Genomic DNA, 23,320 nt, shown 5'->3' on the forward strand with positions numbered 1-23,320 from the left:
GAAGAAGCTGGAGGAGAGGGAGGCTGGAACCACAGAGGACGTGGTGTACGCCCAGACCCAGGCCATCGCAGGTAACCGCTGGGTACAACCCCATGTTCGCTGTGTGTCACAGGAACGTATGAGTCCGCTCATCTAAAGCGTTCATCAATGCAAGCGTTGAACCCTTGCAACACCAGGGTTGTGGTTCGATTCCCACAGGGAATAAGTTGCTTTGGATAAGAGTCTCTGCTAAATGACCAGTGTAAACGTTTAGATCCATTATTTTCTCTAACTGAATAACTCTTTGGGGAAGTTGACTAAAAATGTCCATGAAATCTTCATTTTATATATTCTACCTGCTCTGTTGCACTCCTTCCAAAAATATTTAGCCATTATTTTGGTATAAGTTGAAAATGTGACATTTTGTTTTGTATTTTTTGACAAAAACATACATAGACAAAACAATAGACAACTTAAGATTTACATACATTTCAACAAACAATGACATCACACTTTCTCAGAAAACCTTGCCTGAGACCTAAAAAACTAACTCTTGGGTCCATCCCATTAGTCTACGTACCACATGTTGTATTATACATCCATCTTAAGGCAATTAGTGGTAGGCCAAACATAACTTATCATGATCTACATACAGTGCCGTCCATTATATTAATAGAAAGTTATTGTTGTAGACAGCGTGAAGGACTGGAGCAAAGTGGTGCTGGCTTACGAGCCCGTGTGGGCCATCGGTACCGGCAAGACAGCCTCACCCGAACAGGTACGACTCATCGCCATTTCATAACAATATTTACTTAGTTACCTACAACATGCATACTTTACTATATTTTTGTAAGTTACACACAGATCTGTGGGAAATGGATATTGGTTTTCTTAATAACATGCATTTAAAAAAAGAACAATAATAATTAAGTTAGCAAGAGTTGTCTGTACATGACTGCAGTGAGCGGGATTCTGTTACGTGAAAGGCACCAGTTGGCTTCTCGGAATGGCCCACTTCCATCAATCTTTACAGACCACCGCATGTTTAGGCCTGCAGTACACTCACTAGAAACAAGCACTGTGCATGCTGGGCTAACAGTCCACTGCATTCACACATACGGTTATCATTGTTGTTAGGGAAATGATACAATGACTGAGGTTAAAGTGCAGACTGCCAGCTTTAGCTTGAGGGTATTTTCATCCATATCATGTGACCGTTTAGAAATGATGGCACTTTTTGTAGGTAGTCCCCCACAGTTTTAGGGGAGTAAAAGTACTGGGACAAATTCACTTGTGTATTATGAGTCAAACTTTTTTTGTTGTATTTGTCCCATATTCCTAGCACACAATGATTTGCATCAAGCTTGTGACTAGAAACTTGTTGGATGTACGCAAGTATGTGGACACCAGTGGAGGCTGCTGAGGGAGGACGGCTCATAATGATGTCTGGAATGGAGTCAATGGAGTGGTATCAGACACATCAAAACGTGGTTTCCATGTGGTTGATACCACTCCATTGACTCCATTCTAGCCATTTATTATGAGCTGTATTACGGTATTTGTGCGTCTAACTTTCTCACTCATCATTCAAGATTCATTCAGGACTATACGTAATCATGGTAGAATCCACATTAATGTACAAGTGTTTAGAAACATTCTATTCTTATTTACAACGAAAGTGACTCCAAAATGACACTACATTATTTACCATTCATATCTATTGGGAACAAAATAACCTGAAACACAACCAAAACAAACAGCAAATGCATCCAACAAGTTTGTAGTCACAAGCTTGATGTAGTCAACGCATGCTATGAATATGGGACTAAATACTGAACTTTTGACTACTTTAATACACTTCAGTGAATTTGTCCCTATACTTTTGGTCCCCTAAAAAGGGGCACCATGTACAAAAAGTGCTGTAATGTCTAAACGGTTCACCTGATGTGGTTGAAATCACCCTCAAATTAAAGCTGACAGTCTGCACTTTAACTTCATTGTCATTGATTTCCAATCCAAAGTCCTGGAGTACAGAGCCAAAACAACATGTCTGTGCCAATAGTTTTGTAGCTCGCTGTATGTTTCAAGTAAATCTTCAACAATAGTTCCATTGTTTTAGTTTTTTTTTCTATTGACAGAAACAGCTTAGTAGTTTATGCTAAATATGGTTATATTAAGCACTAGTTTGTTTCTGCTGCAAGAGTATTTTTATTTATTTGAATGTGCAGTCAAATGTGATTTAAAAAATATATATATTTCCCCCCCCTGTTTTTTTATATATATTTACAGATGGAGGTTGGAATTATACTGTGAAATTGATAAATCCCTTTTAGTGTAAGAGTGGTTTGAAATTTCAGCCCTTTATGGTAGGATGGAGTTTTGACCTGCCTGGTGACGTCACCAGGTGGTAAATTAGGTGATAGACCGATATGAGTTCCAAACCTCCCTGCCAATAACGGCTAGTTTTCAGTTTTTCCCTCCCCACTCGGACGTCTCCCAGACAGTCCTAGCAAAATTATTGCTTGAGAAATTGCTCTTGCTAAGAAGCTATTTGTTTATTTTTGACCATTTTAATTAAAATCAAACAAGTTGGACCAACTGGGGACATTTTTTTTGTCCCCACAAGGTCAAGTGTGATTTCTAGGGGGTTAAGGTTAGAATTAGGGTAAGAGTATGGGTTGGTGGAACTGAATTGTGTGTCCCCACAAAGTTGGCTGTACAAGACGCTGTGTGTGAACTTGTCTCGCCCTAGGCCCAGGAGGTGCATGAGAAGCTGAGGGAGTGGATGAGGGCCAACGTCTCTGAGGCCGTGGCCGACTCCGTCCGCATTATCTACGGAGGTCAGTAGGTACCACACTGAACCCAGGCTGCTAATAGCAACGAGACAATCCCCAGAGCCACTGTTTCTAATGGAAATCTTAACAAATATGTATTGGGCTGAATAGAGTTGGGGGGGGGTCAAAAACACACGTTACTAACATCAAATGGAGCTTACAGCATGATTAACATTACTTTGGTGTCTGTTCGAAGAATATGAATGTGTTCCTAAACCTTTGATAAAATTCTTGTATGTATGTGTTACATGCGCACTTGAGTGTTTTTACCAAAGTCCCTCCCTTCTCCAGGCTCCGTGACGGGGGCCAACTGCAAAGAGCTGGGCTCCCAAAACGATGTGGATGGCTTCCTGGTGGGCGGAGCCTCCCTCAAGCCCGAGTTTGTTGACATCATCAATGCACGTGCCTAGAGTGCACAAGCAACCTAACCTGCTGCTAGTAGTGTCCTGTGACTGCATCTCTTCCCCGAGTTTCTGTGTGACAATGAATGACCTGTTTGTCAACAAGGGACGATTTAACTCATTTTGAAATGCACTATAGTTTAGGGGCCGGCCACAGTAAAAGTCCCACATTGATAATACATGTCAGTCTCCATTGTTTGATGTATTCTGTGTGAGGGTGGGACTTTTATTATGGAATGTCTCTTTGGATGGAAGTTCTTAACTACTATATACATTCTAAAATGTACATTCCTGATATATTAATAAGCACTGCACTTAATGTTCCATATAGGATATGTGCTCACTCATTACTGTAAGGGGACCAGTACTTTGTGTATTGCTAGTGACCAAGTTCCATTGTCACTAGAAGCAGTCATGCACACGCTTGGTTTAGTCCTTCCTTTCTCTCCTATTGGTTGAATCACGTCAGTAACATTTTCCAGCAAATTACTGTAAAGACAGACCCACAAGGCTGAAGACAACTTGAATAAATGGTTTAGTCTGCTGTGAACTTGTCTTCCCGTTCTATGGCTTTCTGTTGTTGGTTCTAAAAGTCGGCAAGTCTCCGGTTACTGCATGACTCTAGCARAAATATGGCTCCTTCCATCCACCCAAAGTAGGCTGGATAAAACTTTTCAAAATGATTGAAAAGGCTCAACGATTTAAAAACATCTGTTTAAACTATTAACTTGATGTTGCAACCTTCATCAATGGCGTTCGTCAGAACGTTTTCAAGTATCACTTATTGTATGCACCCTCCACTTTCCATTATAAACATAATGATTTCAGTGTTTTCCCTATTCATTTAGCRGCGACGCAAAGCTTTTAAACTCAGTTACACGTTATAGTCAAGTTTGGACACACCGCAAAGGGTTTCTTTGTTACTATTTTCTATATTGTAGAATAATAGACATCAAAACTATATAATAACACATGGCGTCATGTAGTAAGCAAAAGTATTAAATCAAAATATTTGAGATTCTTCAAAGTAGCCACCCTTTGCCTTAGACAGCTTTGCACATGCTTGTCATTCTCTCAACCAGCTTGAGGTAGTCACCTGAAATGCATTTCAATTAACAGGTGTGCCTTAAGTTCATTTGTGGAATTTCTTTCCTCAAACCATTTGAGCCAATCACGTGTGTTGTGACAAGGTAGATGTGGTATACAGAAGATAGCCCTATTTGGTAAAATACCAAGTCCATATTATGGCAAGAACAGCTCAAATAAGCAAAGAAAAACAGTCCATTACTTTGACAAGGGCAGTCAATCTGGAAGATTTAAGAACTTTGGAAAATGTCTTCAAGGGCAGGTGCAAAAACCATCAAGTGCTATGATGAAATAGGCTCTCATGAGGACCGCCACAGGAAAGGAAGACCCTGCTGCAAAGGATAAGTTCTTTAGAGTTACCAGCCTCAGAAATTGCAGACCAAGTAAGTGCTTCACAGAATTCAAGTAACAGACACATTTCAACATTTGTTCAGAATCAGGCCTTAGTTGTTTCTTTGCAGCAATTCAACCATTAACGGACACCAATAAGAAGAGACTTTATAGGGCCAAGAAACATGAGCRATGGACATTAAACCGAAGGAAATCTGTCCTTTGGTCWGATGAGTCTGAATTTGAGATCTTTGATTCCAACCACCGTGTCTTTGTGAGACGCGGAGTAGGTGAACAGATGATCTCCGCATGTGTGGTTCCAACCGTGAAGCGTGGAGGTGCTTTGCTGGTGAGACTGATTTATTTAGAATTCAAGGCACACTTAACCAGAATGGCTAYCACAGCATTCTGCAGCGATACGCCATCCCATCTGGTTTGCACTTAGTGGGACTATCATTTGTTTTTCAACAGGACAATGACTCAACACACCTCWMASCTGTGTAAGGGCTATTTGACCAAGAGAGAGTGATGGAAAGCTGCATCAGATGACCTGGCCTCCACAATCACCCGACCTCAACCCAATTGAGATGGTTTGGGATGAGTTGGACYGCAGAGTGAAGGAAAAGCAGCCAACAAGTGCTCAGCATATGTGGAAACTTCAAGACTTGGRAAAGCATTCAAGGTGAAGCTGGTTGAGAGAATGCAAAGAGTGCAAGTCTGATATTTAACTAATTGATCTTTTGACTACTCTAGGGGAGTAGTCATACACTCATTGCCGAAATCCTGAAGTATACCTACAATAGATATACACTGACTGAACAAAACATTAAGAGCACCTTCCTAATATTGCATTGCACCAACCTTTTGCCCTCAGAACAGCCACAATTCGTATGGGCATGAACTGTACAAGGTGTCGAAAGCATTCCACAGGGATGCTGGACCATGTTGACTTGTGTCAAGTTGGCTGGATGTTCTTTAGGTGGTGGACCATTCTTGATACACATGGGAAAACCCAGCAGCATTGCAGTTGTTGACACAAACCGGTGCGCCTGGGAACTTCTACACTAACCCGTTTAAAGTCCCTTAAATCTTTTTTCTTCCCCATTCTCCCTCGGGAATTCACCTGGTCAGTCCGTCATGGAAAGAGCAGGTATTCATAATGTTTTGACACTCAGTGTATAATAGTTAGCTAAGATACACTAGCTAAATCCTTTTTTTAGGTTAGTATAGAATTGTCTGGTGATCCCATTGTGATCAATGCCATTGAGATCAACAATTATACCTTTCCTCGAGTTTCAAAGGAGTAGAACATATTAAAATATTCATGCATTTTGGAATCGAATGTCCTTTAAGAAAAATTTACCTCAGTCTTTTTTGGTGTAGAAGTGACCTCATGGTCGTTCAACAACAAAAAATATCCCGGACTCTGCCACCGTCTGCTGCTGAAACTAAACATTGGATTTACAAGCAGTTAACAAATGTGATATAATCAATTCACTTGCCAAACATAAAAGTGTTACATCAAGTGTTTGTCATCTGCTGTGTATTTATTTGACTACTACATGGAAAGTTGTGTGTGACAGTGGGAGCATTCTGTTGCCCTCCAGTGTCTTACATTGAGAACTACAAGTAAAGCACAGCGATGTGCATTGGTTGTTGTACCAGAAAAGGTTTGAACATTTCAGTCATTTACTTTAATTTTCTCACTTTTCAAACCTTTCCATTCACATGATGTAGGAAGAAATTGCCCCCATATGCTGATCTAGGGTCATTTTTGTGTAACATTAAGATTAGGGGAGGATAAACTGATCTAGATTTGTACAACACTGATATTAATAAAATAAAAAAACACACCAATGTGGTTCAAACTGTAAATTACAATAATTTTATTTCACATATATATTTTTTTTCATGACAGTAGTTTTGTCTTTCAACAGCAATTATTTTGACAGAGCAATCAATGGAAAGTAGGGAAAGGGGAAATTGGGACTTCAAGCATGGAGGAACAGGCCCATTTCTGCAATCATAGCAACACCAGGAGAGGGAGTGTGGAGGTAACCAAGAAACAACAACAAGAACGAGGGACGACTGCAGCGCCAGAAAAGAGAGGGGGATGAAGGAGGGAGAGTTCAGTTGTGTCATCGTGGGTGAAAAAGCAAACTGTGCAATACAATATGTATTCTTTTTTTCTCTCAATCAGCCTAGTTAGTCTGTCCTTGTCGGCCATCGGTTAGTGTTTTTTGTTGTTGTATAYAGCGGTGTGTATTTCTTTTYTTTTTTWWACAAATTATTTGTGTGTATTTCATTTTCTCTTTGACACTCATCTCAGTCTTGCTTAGGTGTAATTTCTGACCTTGTGTGTCTCTATTTGCATGTTTGTGTCTGTCGGTCAGTCAGTCGGTCTCTTTAAATCTTTGTCTATCAGTCTATGTGTCTCAAAATCAGAGTAACTGTGCATATTTCATGTTACCCTGTAGTTCTTCTGTACATGTAGTTTAGAGGCTCTGAGTATAGTTGGCGGTGATGTGTCGGTCTGTCTGTCAGTCTGTCTGGTCTCACAGGGCAGTGGGGTTTCTGAAGTTATAGCCTGCAAAGCGAGCTTGATCCCCCAACTCCTCCTCGATCCTAAAGAGACCAACAGAATGGACAAAGAGAGAASGAGAAAACAGTGATACAACAGGTAAATGCATCCGACATCCATATGCTCTAGGTAAAAGCCCAGGCAATCTGAACTTAGATCTGTGGTTAGGCTAGGGGGCGACTTCTACCTGCAGCTATTAACCCAGTGATCAGGGAAATACAGTAGCCATTATTGGTTAATGCTGCTGTAATTRGGCAATCAGATCCTAGATCTGGGGTTACATACAGTGCATTTGGAAAGTATTCAGACTCCCTTTAACTTTTTTCCACATTTTGTTACATTACAGCCTTATTAAAAAAATAAAAAATAAAAAAAATGTTTAAACAATCCTCAATCTACACACAAGCCCAGGAAACAGAAATACCTTATTTACAGACCCTTTGCTATGAGACTTGTAATTGAGCTCAGGTGTATCCTGTTTCCATTGATCATCCTTGAGATGTTTCTACAACTTGATTAGAGTCCACCTGTGGTAAATTCAATTGATTGGACATGATTTGAAAAGGCACACCCTGTCTATATAAGGTCCCACAGTTGACAGTGCATGTCAGAGCAAAAACCAAGCCATGAGGTCAAAAGAATTGTCTGTGGAGCTTCGATACAGGAATGTGTCGAGGCACGATTCTGGGAAAGGATACCAAATAAGTCTTCAGCATTGAAGGTCACCAAGAACACAGTGGCCTCCATCATTCTTAAAAGGAAGAAGTTTGGAACCACCAAGACTCTTCCTAGAGCTGGCCGCCTGGCCAAACTGAGCAATTGGGGGAGAAGGGTCAGGGAGAACCTTCCAGAAGGACAACCATCTCTGCAGCACTCCACCAATCAGGCCTTTATGGTAGAGTGGCCCGACGGAAGCCACTCCTCAGTAAAAGGCACATGACAGCCCACTTGGAGTATGCTAAAAGGACCTAAAGGACTCTCAGACCATGAAAAACTAAATTATTTGGTCTGATGAAACCAAGATTGAACTCTTTGGCCTGAATGCCAAGCGCCACGTCTGGAGGAAACCTGGCACCATCCCTACGGTGAAGCATGGTGGTGGCAGCATCATGCTGGGGGGATGTTTTTCAGCGGGAGGGACTGGGAGACTAGTCAGAATTGAGGGAAAGATGAACGGAGCAAMGTACAGAAAGATCCTTGATGAAAACCTGTTGCAGAGTGCTCAGGACCTCAGACTGGGGCAAAGGTTCACCTTCCAACAGGACAACGACCCTAAACACACAGCCAAGACAATGCAGGAGCGGCTTCGGGACAAGTCTCTGAATGTCCTTGAGTGGTCCAGCCAGAGCCCAGACTTGAACCCGATCGAACATCTCTGGAGAGACCTGAAAATAGCTGTGCAGCGACGCTCCCAATCCAACCTGACAGAGCTTGAGAGGAACTGCAGAGAAGAATGGGAGAAACTCCCCAAATACAGGTGTTCCAAGCTTGTAGCGTCCTCTCCTAAAAGACTCAAGGCTGTAATCACTGCCAAAGGTGCTTCAACAAAGTACTCAGTAAAGGGTCTGAATACTTATGTAAAAGTCATATTTCAGTAAAAAATATATATATTTGCAAACATTTCTCAAAACCAGTTTTTGCTTTGTCATTATGGGGTATTGTGTGTAGATTGATGAGGGGGAAAAAACTATTTAATAAAATGTTAGAATAAGGCTGTAGCATAACAACGTGGAAAAAGTCAAGGGGTCTGAATGCACTGTACACCTCCACCTGCAACTATTAACCCAGTGATCATCAGGGGTTATAGGAGCTGTTATTAGGAGTCATGCAATCGGATTCTAGATCTGTGCAACTTGTAACTTCTCCCTGGACCATTAACCCAGTGATCAGGGTGTTATAGTGGCTGTTATCGGGTTAATGCTGCTATGATTGGGTAAGAGGCCCTCCCTGCCCTGCTAAGAGCCCAATGGGATTACCCTGAGCGGATCCCAGGTGACATTGGCGTGTTAGCATGAGTGTCACAGCAATTAGCTCAGTGACGCTTGTTTAAAGTGGGATGTGTATTAATACGCTCCTGGGCTACGCTCCTGGGCTACGCTCCGTCACACTCAAGGTGGAAGCTGGCCTTATATGCAGGTACAGGTCTAGATTCAGTTTACAGTAACTGAATACTACTAACCTGGCCGTAAACCATTCAAGGTGGAAAGTAAAACAGACGTTCGATCAGTGTCTAGGGGCAACGTGGTCCTACTCCTATTCTTACTTTTAGGGATGGTTGACCTGTAACAGTAGCTTGTTGGTCTCTACACAGTATATGTTAGTATATGCTTACATGCAATAATAGAAGCGTATTATTATTCCTTTGAGATGCAGTGTTTATTATGGAAATACACTAGAGTGTATAAAACATTARGAACACCTTCCTAATATTGCGTTGCGCCCTCAGAACAGCCTCAATTCACTGGGGCGTGGACTCTACAAGGTGTCGAAGGCGTTCCACAGGGATGCTGGCTCATGTTGACTYCAATGCTTCCCACAGTTGTGTCAAGTTGGCTGAGAGTGGATCTCTACTCCGAATAGCTTGTTCCATCTCATCCCACAGATGCTCAATTGGATTGAGATCTGGTGACTGGGCAAGCCACTGCAGTAAGCTGAATTCACTGTCATGTTCTTGGAACCATTCCTGGACAATCCTAGCCTTGTGGCATGGGGCATTACCCTGCTGAAAAAATCTATTTGCAGATGGATACACCATGAAGGGATGCACCTGATTGGCAATGATGTTCAGATATCCTGTGGCATTCAAACGTTGCTCCACTTTTATCAAGGATGAAAATGCTCCACACCACCACCACCAGCATGCAATGTTGACACATGGCATGATGGATGCATGTACTTATGTGGTTTTCGCCATACCTTAGTCCTGCCAGCAGGAACCGAGATTCATCAGACCAAGTAATATTTTTCCAATTCCCCAGTGTCCAGTGTTTTCGTTCCTTAGCAACCACAGTTTTCTTGTTTTTTGAGGAAAGAAGTTGAACTCTGTACATCGTTGGCTGCCATACCCCATTCGTGTCAAGGTACGACGAGTTGTGCATTCTTTTATTGGTCTTTGGGCACCAACATTGTACTGGACTGTCAGTTGACAAACTGTGGCCCGTCTGTTATGCTGCACAATTCGTGTCAGTGTCCTTTGTCCTCTTTCATCAATGAGCCGTTTTCGACCACTGTCCTGCCGTTGGCCCGGATGTCCATTGGGTGGTGGACCATTCTTGATACACGCAGGAAACTGTTGAGCGTGGAAAAACCCAGCAGCTTGGCAGTTCTTGACACACTCAAACCGTTGCGCCTGGTACCTACTACCATACCCCGTTCAAAAGCACTTAAATATACTGAACTAAAATATCAAATATAAACGYAACATGCAACAATTTCAACGATTTTACTGAGTTACAGTTCATGTAAGGAAATCAGTCAATTGAAATAAATTCATTAGGCCCTAATCTATGGATTTCACATGATTGGGCAGGGGTGCAGCCATGGGTAGGCTGGGAGGSCATAGGCCCCACCCACTGTGGAGCCAGGCCCAGCCAATCAGAATGAGTTGAGTTTYCCCCCACAAAAGGGCTGTATTACAGACAGAAATGAACATTAAATTCTCTGGAAACAGCTCTGGTGGATATTCCTGCAGTCAGCATGCCAAATGCACACTCTCCAAAAATCTGTGGCATTGTGTTGTGTGACACAACTGCACATTTTAAAGTGGCTACAGTGCAAGGTGCACCTGTGTAATGATCATGCGGTTTAATCAGCAACTTGATATGCCACACCTGTCAGGTGGATGGATTATTTTAGCAAAGGAGAAATGCTCACTAACAGAGATATAAACAAATTTGTGCACAACATTTCAGAGAAATACRCTTTTTGTGCGTAAGAAACATTTCTGGGATTTTTTTATTTCAGTTTATGAAACATGGGACCAACACTTTACATGTTGCGTTTATAGTTTTGTTCAGTGTATTTTGTCTTATCCATTCACCCTCTGAATGGCACAAATACACAATCTCATGTCTCAAGGCTTACAAATCCTTATTTAACCTGTAGATTTAACAGGTGACATCAATAAGGGATCATAGCATTTGTACACACAGTGTATAATGATTTATGGTTTTGAGGTGCAAATTCCATCAAGAAGCAATATAAGCCACTGAATAGCATTTGGCAGGATAGCTAAAGACGATCATGTTTGACCACTGACCTCATGAGCTGGTTGTACTTGGCCAGCCTCTCAGATCTACACGGGGCTCCTGTCTTAATCTGAGAGAGAGAGAGAGAATTAGAACAGATTTAGTGAAAGCGATACACTTTTGTGGTCAGATTTGTAYAATGATCAGGGACTTCTGTGTCTGTGTGGAATGCTCCGCATGTCTCYGTGAGTGAGTGAGTGTGTACCTGTCCAGTGCAGAGCCCCACCACCAGGTCAGCGATGAAAGTGTCCTCTGTCTCTCCCGAACGGTGACTGACCATCACTCCCCAGCCATTGGCTTGGGCTAGCTTACACCTGAGAGGGAGAGAGAAGGCGTCAGGCAGATATATATAGAGAAACAGAGAGTAAGCAAGAGACAAAGAGAGAGGGATAGAGAGAGATGGAGAGTAGAATAAGCGTGAGACAACGAGGATAGGTGGGTTGTGGGGGATACACTATCAGAGAGGGTACCAAAAGGATAGTTAAATGAACGTAGGATTCTAAGTGATTAATGTCTATATTAATACATTTTAATTGAACAACTTTCAATGACCGTTGGCTGTACTTACRGTCAAGATTGATGACAACAGTTATAGATGATGGATAGCTGTAAAATGTCAATGATTGATGGCTATGAGTGTTGTAACATTTGACAGGTATATAGATGGAAGTATTGGCTATATAAATATGACTGATTGATGATCATGTGAATGTAAAAAAGCTCATTATTTTCTTAATTAAATTATATTTTATTTGAGCAGGTAACCACCATTGACATCTCTTTCTCAAGGACTTCCAACCTGACCAAGAGACAGACGTGATGATTGACGCTACATAAATGTGTATGAATGACATCACACTTWACTTGAACCCTACCTACTAGAGGTATTTTGGACCCGTTCCTAAATGGACCTGGGGCTTTCCCACTCGGGCCAAATATGCATAAATAACAACTGTAAATATAGAGACACGTTCTGAACCGAACCGGTGACAACTAGACCTGTTCCGTATAGACCTAGTCGGATCCAGACCCGGTCCGATCCAAGTGAGGGAAGCAGTAGTAAAGTAATTTTTTAAGCTACTTTATTAACCGGAGCTGGGAGGGGCCGTACCCTGAGCGAGTGACACAGGGAGGAGGGAGCGAGAGACGAGAGACAGCAACCAAGCCGACTCGCGCTATAGTAGACTAATAGCTGCCAAATCTAGGTTATTTATCATCAAATATGATTACGTTGTACCTGTCTTGACTGCATCAAACCGGGAGAAGCTAGTTAAGCTAGCTAACGTTAGCTGCATTGCATACACTTTATAATCCTAGTTACAAATAACAACAACTCTATATAGAATATTAAGTAGCAGCCTACCTGTTGGCTCTTGGTCATTGTAGTCTATCCTTCTCCTTTAACTTTTCATTCCGTCCATCTTCCATTGATTAGATGTCTAACTTTTGCTACACATAGCAAGGCTCTATATGACTGTAGACTATTGCCGCTTTGACGACTCATGATTGGCCAACAAGAGCAGCAGCATAAATTACAACCGTTCTCTTTCTCACTACCGCAGCAGTCGCGTTCAGATCTGTATGGTTCCTTCCGGACAAGTCAGTTAAAATTACACATAACCAAGACCCGTGACAATCATATCAGATCCGACCAAGACCGTGACATTTTAGCAGAATTACCTACCTCAGCGGTCCCAAACTCTGGTCCTYCAGTACCCTCAACAGCACACATTTATGTTGTAGCYCTGAACAAACATAYCTGATTCAACTCATTAAAGGGCCTGATAATTAGTTGACAAGTTGAATCAGCTGCTTGTCCTGGGCTACAATAAAAATGCTACTGTTGGGGTTACTCAAGGACCAGAATTAGGAACCACGGACCGACGTCATTAGAGCTACATAACCTTGTTATAGAGCATCATAGTGTTCCTCCTATATATTACTAAGTAATTCATCTCTTTTTCAAGGACAACCTAGCCTGGCCAAGTGACAGAGATTGACATCTATATACAAGTACAGTGGGGCAAAAAAGTATTTAGTCAGCCACCAATTGTGCAAGTTCTCCCACTTAAAAAGATGAGAGAGGCCTGTAATTTTCATCATAGGTACACTTCAACTATGACAGACAAAATGAGAAAACAAATTTGCACAATTGGTGGCTGAATAAATACTTTTTTGCCCCATTGTATATCAACGTGATGGATTGACTGGTCATGTGACGTGGGGTCACTTACGCCTGNGTGAGTGAGTGAGTGTGTACCTGTCCAGTGCAGAGCCCCACCACCAGGTCAGCGATGAAAGTGTCCTCTGTCTCTCCCGAACGGTGACTGACCATCACTCCCCAGCCATTGGCTTGGGCTAGCTTACACCTGAGAGGGAGAGAGAAGGCGTCAGGCAGATATATATAGAGAAACAGAGAGTAAGCAAGAGACAAAGAGAGAGGGATAGAGAGAGATGGAGAGTAGAATAAGCGTGAGACAACGAGGATAGGTGGGTTGTGGGGGATACACTATCAGAGAGGGTACCAAAAGGATAGTTAAATGAACGTAGGATTCTAAGTGATTAATGTCTATATTAATACATTTTAATTGAACAACTTTCAATGACCGTTGGCTGTACTTACRGTCAAGATTGATGACAACAGTTATAGATGATGGATAGCTGTAAAATGTCAATGATTGATGGCTATGAGTGTTGTAACATTTGACAGGTATATAGATGGAAGTATTGGCTATATAAATATGACTGATTGATGATCATGTGAATGTAAAAAAGCTCATTATTTTCTTAATTAAATTATATTTTATTTGAGCAGGTAACCACCATTGACATCTCTTTCTCAAGGACTTCCAACCTGACCAAGAGACAGACGTGATGATTGACGCTACATAAATGTGTATGAATGACATCACACTTWACTTGAACCCTACCTACTAGAGGTATTTTGGACCCGTTCCTAAATGGACCTGGGGCTTTCCCACTCGGGCCAAATATGCATAAATAACAACTGTAAATATAGAGACACGTTCTGAACCGAACCGGTGACAACTAGACCTGTTCCGTATAGACCTAGTCGGATCCAGACCCGGTCCGATCCAAGTGAGGGAAGCAGTAGTAAAGTAATTTTTTAAGCTACTTTATTAACCGGAGCTGGGAGGGGCCGTACCCTGAGCGAGTGACACAGGGAGGAGGGAGCGAGAGACGAGAGACAGCAACCAAGCCGACTCGCGCTATAGTAGACTAATAGCTGCCAAATCTAGGTTATTTATCATCAAATATGATTACGTTGTACCTGTCTTGACTGCATCAAACCGGGAGAAGCTAGTTAAGCTAGCTAACGTTAGCTGCATTGCATACACTTTATAATCCTAGTTACAAATAACAACAACTCTATATAGAATATTAAGTAGCAGCCTACCTGTTGGCTCTTGGTCATTGTAGTCTATCCTTCTCCTTTAACTTTTCATTCCGTCCATCTTCCATTGATTAGATGTCTAACTTTTGCTACACATAGCAAGGCTCTATATGACTGTAGACTATTGCCGCTTTGACGACTCATGATTGGCCAACAAGAGCAGCAGCATAAATTACAACCGTTCTCTTTCTCACTACCGCAGCAGTCGCGTTCAGATCTGTATGGTTCCTTCCGGACAAGTCAGTTAAAATTACACATAACCAAGACCCGTGACAATCATATCAGATCCGACCAAGACCGTGACATTTTAGCAGAATTACCTACCTCAGCGGTCCCAAACTCTGGTCCTYCAGTACCCTCAACAGCACACATTTATGTTGTAGCYCTGAACAAACATAYCTGATTCAACTCATTAAAGGGCCTGATAATTAGTTGACAAGTTGAATCAGCTGCTTGTCCTGGGCTACAATAAAAATGCTACTGTTGGGGTTACTCAAGGACCAGAATTAGGAACCACGGACCGACGTCATTAGAGCTACATAACCTTGTTATAGAGCATCATAGTGTTCCTCCTATATATTACTAAGTAATTCATCTCTTTTTCAAGGACAACCTAGCCTGGCCAAGTGACAGAGATTGACATCTATATACAAGTACAGTGGGGCAAAAAAGTATTTAGTCAGCCACCAATTGTGCAAGTTCTCCCACTTAAAAAGATGAGAGAGGCCTGTAATTTTCATCATAGGTACACTTCAACTATGACAGACAAAATGAGAAAACAAATTTGCACAATTGGTGGCTGAATAAATACTTTTTTGCCCCATTGTATATCAACGTGATGGATTGACTGGTCATGTGACGTGGGGTCACTTACGCCTGGATGGCTTCAGTGACAGAGCCAATCTGGTTGACTTTGAGCAGTAGGCAGTTGCAGGCCCGCTCCTCGGCAGCCTTCTCTATCCTCTTGGGATTGGTCACCGTCAGGTCGTCCCCAACAACCTGGATGCCCACGGAAGCGGTTAGGCGGGACCAGGCGGCCCAGTCGTCCTGGTCAAATGGGTCCTCGATGGACACCACTACAAAGCGGACAAAGTTTTTGTGTTATCTCTGTCTAGTTTTTTAAAGATTATGCACTGTGTGTGTCTTTTTTTAAACTCTCAAATAAAATAMATTAATAAATTAAATTCATGTTCGATTGAATTAAGAATCTAATAGGTGTCAGATAACCTTCTACCTACCTGGGTAGTCGTTAACGAAGCCTTGGTAGATGTCTGACAGCTCCTCTCCACTGATGTGTCTGTCAGCGTCCGGAGGAGACTTGAAGTCCARGTCGTACTTCCCCTCGCGGTAAAACTCGGACGCCGCCACATCCATCCCGATCACCACCTTATCCGTGAAGCCCGCTTTCTCGATGGCTGTCTTTATCAGCTCCAAAGCTGAAGGGAGAAACAGAAAGAAGGAGGGAAGGAAAGAAAGAACGAGAGAGGAAGGGTGTAAGGGTAGACTCTACCTAGCATCTGAACCACTCCGTTTCTGCTTTAGCAAACTTGTCTTGTCGTTTGTTTGGTGAGATGATGCTGCTGTGTTGCTGAAAGCAGAAATAGTAAAGTATCCACGCTGGGGTGGGGTTGAGAGTGAGGCAGAAAGGTTGCAAGAATACACGCCGATTCTGTTCTAGATGCTTGAGAGATACTACAGACCAAAATCTATTCTAAGAGGCTACAGCTGACACTGCTTTAGGCTTTTCACACTTCTTTTTGATCTTGCCAGGGTTCTGACTTCCTGTCACACCTAGCTACTTATTCAATAGTGGGATAGCGGCATCATTCTTAGCCCAAGGCCCAGGGTTATCACACACATACACCAATGCAAGCTCAAGTACAAGCTTAAGCGCTCACACACACACACAGTTAGTCCAAAGATCATCTGATACACATTGCCTTGGCTATTGGGAAATGTGAGAACACATCGTGACAAACATACAGATGGGCAGCCACTGTCACAGAGGCAGGTTGCAAACTCATTGCCACCTTAGGATTTATGATTTAATTTCTGCAGCGTAGAATAGTTTGTGGGTGAGAAGATTTTGTCTAGTGGTATTATGCACATACAGAATATTAACATTGGCACAGTCCACTATTTTCAAACTGCCCCCAAGAGAATGTATAATTTGAACTCTGGTCAAAGGGTTACCAGAGTCGTGTTCAGTTGAGCACATAGCAAAATGTTTTTAAACAGATTTGTACCGCGGATGTCTCGCTCGGGAATCTAACGGCTTAACCATTATAAACTCMGCAAAAAAAGAAACGTCCCTTTTTSAGGACCCTGTCTTTCAAAGATAATTCGTAAAGATCCAAATAACTTCACAGATCTTCATTGTAAAGGGTTTAAACACCGTTTCCCATGCTTGTTCAATGAACCATAAACAATTAATGAACATGCACCTGTGGAACGGTCGTTAAGACACTAACAGCTTACAGACGGTAGGCAATTAAGGTCACAGTTATGAAAACTAAAGACACTGAAGAGGCCTTTCTACTGACTCTGAAAAACACCAAAATAAAGATGCCCAGGGTCCCTGCTCATCGTGTAAACGTGCCTTAGGCATGCTGCAAGGAGACATGAGGACTGCAGATGTGGCCAGGGCAAATCAATTGTCCTGTGAGACGCCTGAGATACGACGGAGGACAGCTGATCGTCCTCGCAGTGGCAGACCACGTGTAACAACACCTGCACGAGGGTCGGTACATCCGAACATCATACCTGCGGGACAGGTACATGATGGCAACAACAATGCCCAAGTTACACCAGGAACGCACAATCCCTCCATCAGTGCTCAGACTGTCCACAATAGGCTGAGAGAGGCTGGACTGAGGGCTTGTAGGCCTGATGTAAGACAGGTCCTCACCAGACATCACCGGCAACAACGTTGCCTATGGGCACAAACCCACTGTCGCTGGCAAAAGGTGCTCTTCACTGACGAGTCGCGGTTTTGTCTCACCAGGGGTGATAGACGGATTTGCGCTTATCGTCGAAGGAATGAGCGTTACACTGAGGCCTGTACTCTGGAGGGGATCGATTTGGAGGTGGAGGGTCCATCATGGTCTGGGGCGGTGTGTCACAGCATCATCGGACTGAGCTTTTGTCATTGCAGGCAATCTCAACGCTGTGCATTACAAGGAAGACATCCTCCTCCCTCATGTGGTACCTCCCTGCATGCTCATCCTGACATGACCCTCCAGCATGAAATGCCACAGCCATACTGCTCGTTCTGTGCGTGATTTCCTGCAAGACAGGAATGCAATGTTCTGCCATGGCCAGAGAAAGCCTGGATCTCAATCCCATTGAGCACGTCTGGGACCTGTTGGATCGAAGGGTGAGGGCTAGGGCCATTCCCCCAGAAATGTCAGGGAACTTGCAGGTGCCTTGGTGAAGAGTGGGTAATAGCTCACAGCAAGAACTGGCAAATCTGATGTAGTCCATGAGGAGGAGATGCACTGCAGTACTTAATGCAGCTGGTGGCCACACCAGATACTGACTGTTACTTTTGATTTTGACCACCCCTTTGTTCAGGGACACATTATTCMATTTCTGTTAGTCACATGTCTGTGGAACTTGTTCAGTTTATGCCTCAGTTGTTGAATCTTGTTATGTTCATACAAATATTTACACGTTACGTTTGCTGAAAATAAACGCAGTTGACAGTGAGAGGACGTTTGTTTTTTTGCTGAGTTTATCATTAAAATCCCTGTAGTCCAATGGTGACAATTGGGCTTATYGGGCTCAGGCAGGTCTGCCCCTCACAGGACTGTGATTCTCTAAATCAACTCTGCTACACTTACCCTCACTGTTCTCCAGGATATTGGGGGCGAACCCCCCTTCGTCACCCACGTTGGTAGCATCCTGGCCGTACTTCTCCTGGATCACCCCCCTGAGCGTGTGGTACAGCTCCGAGCCCACCCGTAGCGCATCCTTGAAAGACTCCGCCCCCACAGGAAGTACCATGAACTCCTGCATGGCTAGCTTGTTGCCCGCGTGGGAGCCGCCRTTGATCACGTTGAACGCCTGGAAAGGAGATGAGAGGAGACMGAAGGGAATTAGCAGTTAGGCCAATACCCATGTTCAGCAGGTACGGTGCAGTACATTTCCCATACTTTCTTCATATACAGTATATGTTACTTTTATCATACATACCATTATGTTTCAGTGTTAATTATTGTTATTATACTACACCACCTCCTCCTCTGATATGACAGTTATATAAGTAGAGTCTCTCACTGGAACTGGCAGCACCAGCTCTGTGTTTCCCGCCAGGTCCGCRATGTGACGGTACAGGGGGACCTCTTTCTCTGCTGCACCAGCCTTGCAAATGGCCAGGGAGATTCCCAGGATAGCATTAGCACCAAACTGAGCTGTCGACGATGAAGGAAATGTGATCAATTCCAAAAGGGCTACCAAAATCTAGGTTCAGACAAAAGCCCATTCTCTCAGTTAATGGTGGACCTGAATTGATCAGGGGATACAGCTTGACACATTTGATCTGTTTCTCTGGTAGGAACCTGGAGACTCACACTTGTTCTCTGTGCCGTCCATTTCAATCATCGTGTTGTCCAGTTGTTCCTGCTCCACAACACTGATACCCTATGGGACATATATTTATAAGCGTATTAAAACGTTATTTAAATTGATATGTCATCGAGGCCCAATTCTCTTCTTCAACAAATGGACGGATAACCCGCAACATATGGCGACTGCATACAAGAAAGATCTCATATTTGCAGCCACCTTTGAACTATGAGCCAAACCCTCAAAAGTATTACCTCTTGCACATATCATAGATATAACAGATTTGCTTGTATAGAATCAGAGTACAACAACATTAAGTTGTAAGATGTTCATCTCATTTCTATATGCATTCTATACCTACATTCTATACCTACATTCTATAAGTGCAGCACAATGGCAATGTGATTTTCGTACGTTGCATCAATGCGTTTTTACTGGCTAACTGCATCCCAATATTTATTTTCCACTCAAATCTTCCTCAGCATAAATTTCTCTCTCTGTCTGTGGCTCAGCTGTCTGAATCATAAATACACACACAAACAATAAGACACACACACACAACAATTACTCCATACTCTTAAATCACTCATACCAACACATCCCCATTTCACTGCACCTATCTGGTGTTTGTGACCATAAAACACATGTTCTTTTTTTCTTCCACTGTCCTTGGTCCATCTTCACACATTCCTTTATCTACGCCTGTCTGGATAGGTCAATCACATCCACTCAGCTTCCTGAAAGTCCATCCGGAGGTGATGGTTATCTGCAGATCAATATGTACTCACACTAAAACATGATCACTGTCACCTAGCTGGCAAAACACAGTCCCCAACTCACCGATGCTATGAGGSCAGGAGCCAGAGTGTCATTGATGTGGCCCACTGCCTTGAGTACACCTAGAGCAGAGAAAGAAGGCAGATAGGAGAGAAGATGGTGAAGGAGGGACAAACATCATTCTGTTTACTCAAGCATTTGATATACATGCACTCGCGAGCGCACGAACACAAACAAACCTTTGCCCTTGTAGCGGCTCTTGTCTCCATCCCTCAGCTCTAGAGCCTCATAGATACCTGTGGACGCTCCACTGGGCACTGCAGCCCTGAAAAGACCTGAGAGAGACAGAGAGAGAGAGAGAGGCGAGGGAGGTCCTCTTTAGAATTTATCATGGCTTTTGGCAAGTCTTAGCTCTCTTTGTGTGGTGTGATGCTCAGCTTTGCAGACAGGCATGAGAGAGGTCACCTTTCTCTGTGCACAGGTCCACCTCCACAGTGGGGTTTCCTCGGGAGTCCAGGATCTCCCTCGCAATGATGCTCACAATTGACATCCTGTGAAAGAGAGAGCGAAAGGAAGGAGAGAAAGAAAGAGAGAGAGGGGGGAAGATATCTATTTTTACCATTACATTTGCACATACAGTAAGGAAATGAATAATGAAAGTGTAAATGAAGTGTGCAGAGAGGGACATTACGATTGCTATAAACCCGTCATGATTTATGAGAGCATTCCAACATGTAAAGTCGCAAGACATCCAACAGTAGGAATTGAATTGATTTTACAATGTGTCGTGTACCAGAAGGTTAGATGGAGTCCATGATGCTAAAAGACATTGCTCACTCAAGACACTATTCCTCTATCAGGACTGAGAGTTGTGGAATCTGTGGTGAGTGACTCAAGCTAAATGACGACATCGTTCCTAGTCGCCTGGCTCACGACTCCATGAGACACAGGGAATCCGTCACTGCCATTGGTCAAGATTGGACCATCAGCGCCTAGCCCACCATCACAAGCATTATCTAGAAATCCACAGTTAGGAAGGTTTTGCAATTTTAGAAATAATTTCATTAAATTCTACTCATTTTGCCATGGGGCGGAGAGAAAAATATGTAGGGCCGGGCTCTGACTGCATGTGTGGGTATGGATGTGGGTACGGATGTGGGTACGGATGTGGGTACGCAGACCCGCCAGCCACTGCGGCCCCTCAAGATGAGCTCAGATTATTTTGTGACCTCCACCACCATCAAAGTTGCCCATCCCTGCCCTATGGTGTCCCATATGATGTCATTATCATTTTCCTTATTAATAGTAATTAGCCCCTAATAGTTGTTTATTTTGATCAACCAAATAACAAGGATTCCCTACAGAACTGCACAGCTATGTAATCTCCTGTTTTCACAAAAAGACTGAAATGCTGCAGCAGCTGAACATTGCTGTCTATAAACGTATGTGCGTCGCTGTATGTTTWTCACTGACATTTTTGTGGTGGACAAATATATCATACATTCCTTTCAGCCCCTATGTTTTCAGTCACTATCAATGTACTTAACCATATGTTGTTCATGTAAATGCTTGTAATTTAATGGTGCCACAATATGCATAAATCCACTTTCAGCCCATCATCAATCAGCCCCATTATCGGGACTCAAATGAATGCAGCCGTAAGTTATATAACCCCCCCCCCAGCAGTTTGCCGTATGAGGACACCCATGTCCACACCAAACCTACTGTAGATTGCAGCACTCAGCACAAATACCCAGAGAGAGCAAGATAGAGAGAGGGAGGAGGGAGAAGGGGTTGGGGCGATGGGGAGAAAAATAGATAAATAATTAAATCCCTCCTTTTGGCTGAAGAACAGAGGAGATTCAGAGATGGAGGAGAGGGTTGGTTGGGTAAAAAGGAGAGCAGGGGGAGAGAGAGAGAGAGAGAGAGAAGCAGAAGGCTTATTTTCGCAGGATTGGCACCGATTGGACACACACTGACACAGACGCATGGAGAGCAGTCAAACGCACGGCACACACACACACACACACACTTTTGCAGACGCTGACACTATCCCTCTTCTCTCTCACACATTCACTGTACACACACACGCATCCGTACACATAGTGATACAGACATTCAAGGCTCTCTTCATCCCCTTCACTGTCTCTCAAAACACACAAACATGCGCGCACGCACACACACTCAAGAGACGTGTAGAGCTCTCCCTTCCTCTACCTGCCTCATAGACACACATGCTAGCTCAAACACAATCACATTTTCTCCACACACACAGAGAGGCACCGTCAAAGAACCCAGACACTACAAAAATGCTCTTATAGAAACTGACACACATGTATACACAGTAGACACACACACACTCACAGTGAACCAATAAAACACCTAGAACTCAATGCCAGGGCTGACACATTAGTTAGCATACACAACCGTAACACCTCACATACAGAACTAGGCAAGCAGCAGCATCACCCCAACCCACTCCAACACAGAACATCTCTGCTACTGGGATGCAATCAATACCAGATGCAGGAATAAAACAGGGGATGACAGAAAGTCTGGAGAATGAAAATAGAGAGAGGAAGAGAAGAGAATGAGGATTTTCCATGAGGATTTTCCATTGTTACCTGACGTCTGTATGTTCCGCCTAATAGGGATAGCCAGAAAATACTGGAGAGAGAGGGAGCGAGAGGGAGAGAAACAGAGAGGGAGGGGGAGAAACGGAGAGAGAGAGGGAGAGCAAAGGAGGAAAACAGGGAGGGGGTCAAATCTGTGACAGAAGGGGGAGGGGATGACGGGATGACTCACAATAAGATGCTGAGAAAAGAGGAGAGAGGGAAGAGAGAGGAGGGGGAGGTCAAGGGGATTGACTAATTAGACGGAAAGAGGGACGAAGGAGAGGTGGATCGGAGAGAAAAAGACAGGGTACTGCATTTGGAACTGCAAATCAGCTGTAAAAATAGAGAGGGGAAGGAAGAAGTGGAAAGGGTCTGTCTACCCCCTTCTCTCTTTTATCTAGCTTCATCTCTCATCTAGCTTCATCTCTCTCTCTTATCTAGCTTCATCTCATCTCTCTTATCTAGCTTCATCTCTCATCTAGCTTCATC

At 43.2% G+C, this 23,320-nt stretch overlaps 2 protein-coding genes across 2 annotated transcripts in view; one reads left to right on the plus strand and one right to left on the minus strand.

Annotated features, from left to right (window-relative positions):
- LOC111955227 (triosephosphate isomerase A-like) overlaps positions 1–3,764 on the plus strand; it is a 5,820-nt gene extending 2,056 nt beyond the window's left edge. Inside the window, exons 3-6 of the mRNA XM_070436143.1 lie at positions 5–71; positions 672–757; positions 2,732–2,819; positions 3,105–3,764. Coding sequence (XP_070292244.1) covers positions 5–71; positions 672–757; positions 2,732–2,819; positions 3,105–3,223 — 360 coding nt within the window. The 3' untranslated portion in view covers positions 3,224–3,764. The remainder of the gene's footprint in view (positions 1–4; positions 72–671; positions 758–2,731; positions 2,820–3,104) is intronic.
- A 2,728-nt stretch (positions 3,765–6,492) lies between these two features.
- LOC111955288 (gamma-enolase) lies at positions 6,493–22,949 on the minus strand. Its single transcript, XM_023975468.2, has 12 exons — positions 22,841–22,949; positions 20,682–20,767; positions 20,456–20,551; positions 20,280–20,338; positions 19,445–19,514; positions 19,152–19,285; positions 18,716–18,938; positions 16,112–16,309; positions 15,748–15,949; positions 13,719–13,827; positions 11,470–11,528; positions 6,493–7,255 (listed from the first exon to the last, which is right to left on the minus strand). Exons 2-12 carry the CDS (start codon positions 20,764–20,766, stop codon positions 7,186–7,188), a joined length of 1,305 nt encoding a protein of 434 aa, XP_023831236.1. The 5' UTR covers position 20,767; positions 22,841–22,949; the 3' UTR covers positions 6,493–7,185.
- Positions 22,950–23,320: the final 371 nt, after the last annotated feature.

The sequence above is a fragment of the Salvelinus sp. IW2-2015 genome, linkage group LG30, assembly GCF_002910315.2.
Source record: "Salvelinus sp. IW2-2015 linkage group LG30, ASM291031v2, whole genome shotgun sequence".
In the NCBI taxonomy this organism is placed as follows: Eukaryota; Metazoa; Chordata; class Actinopteri; order Salmoniformes; family Salmonidae; genus Salvelinus; species Salvelinus sp. IW2-2015.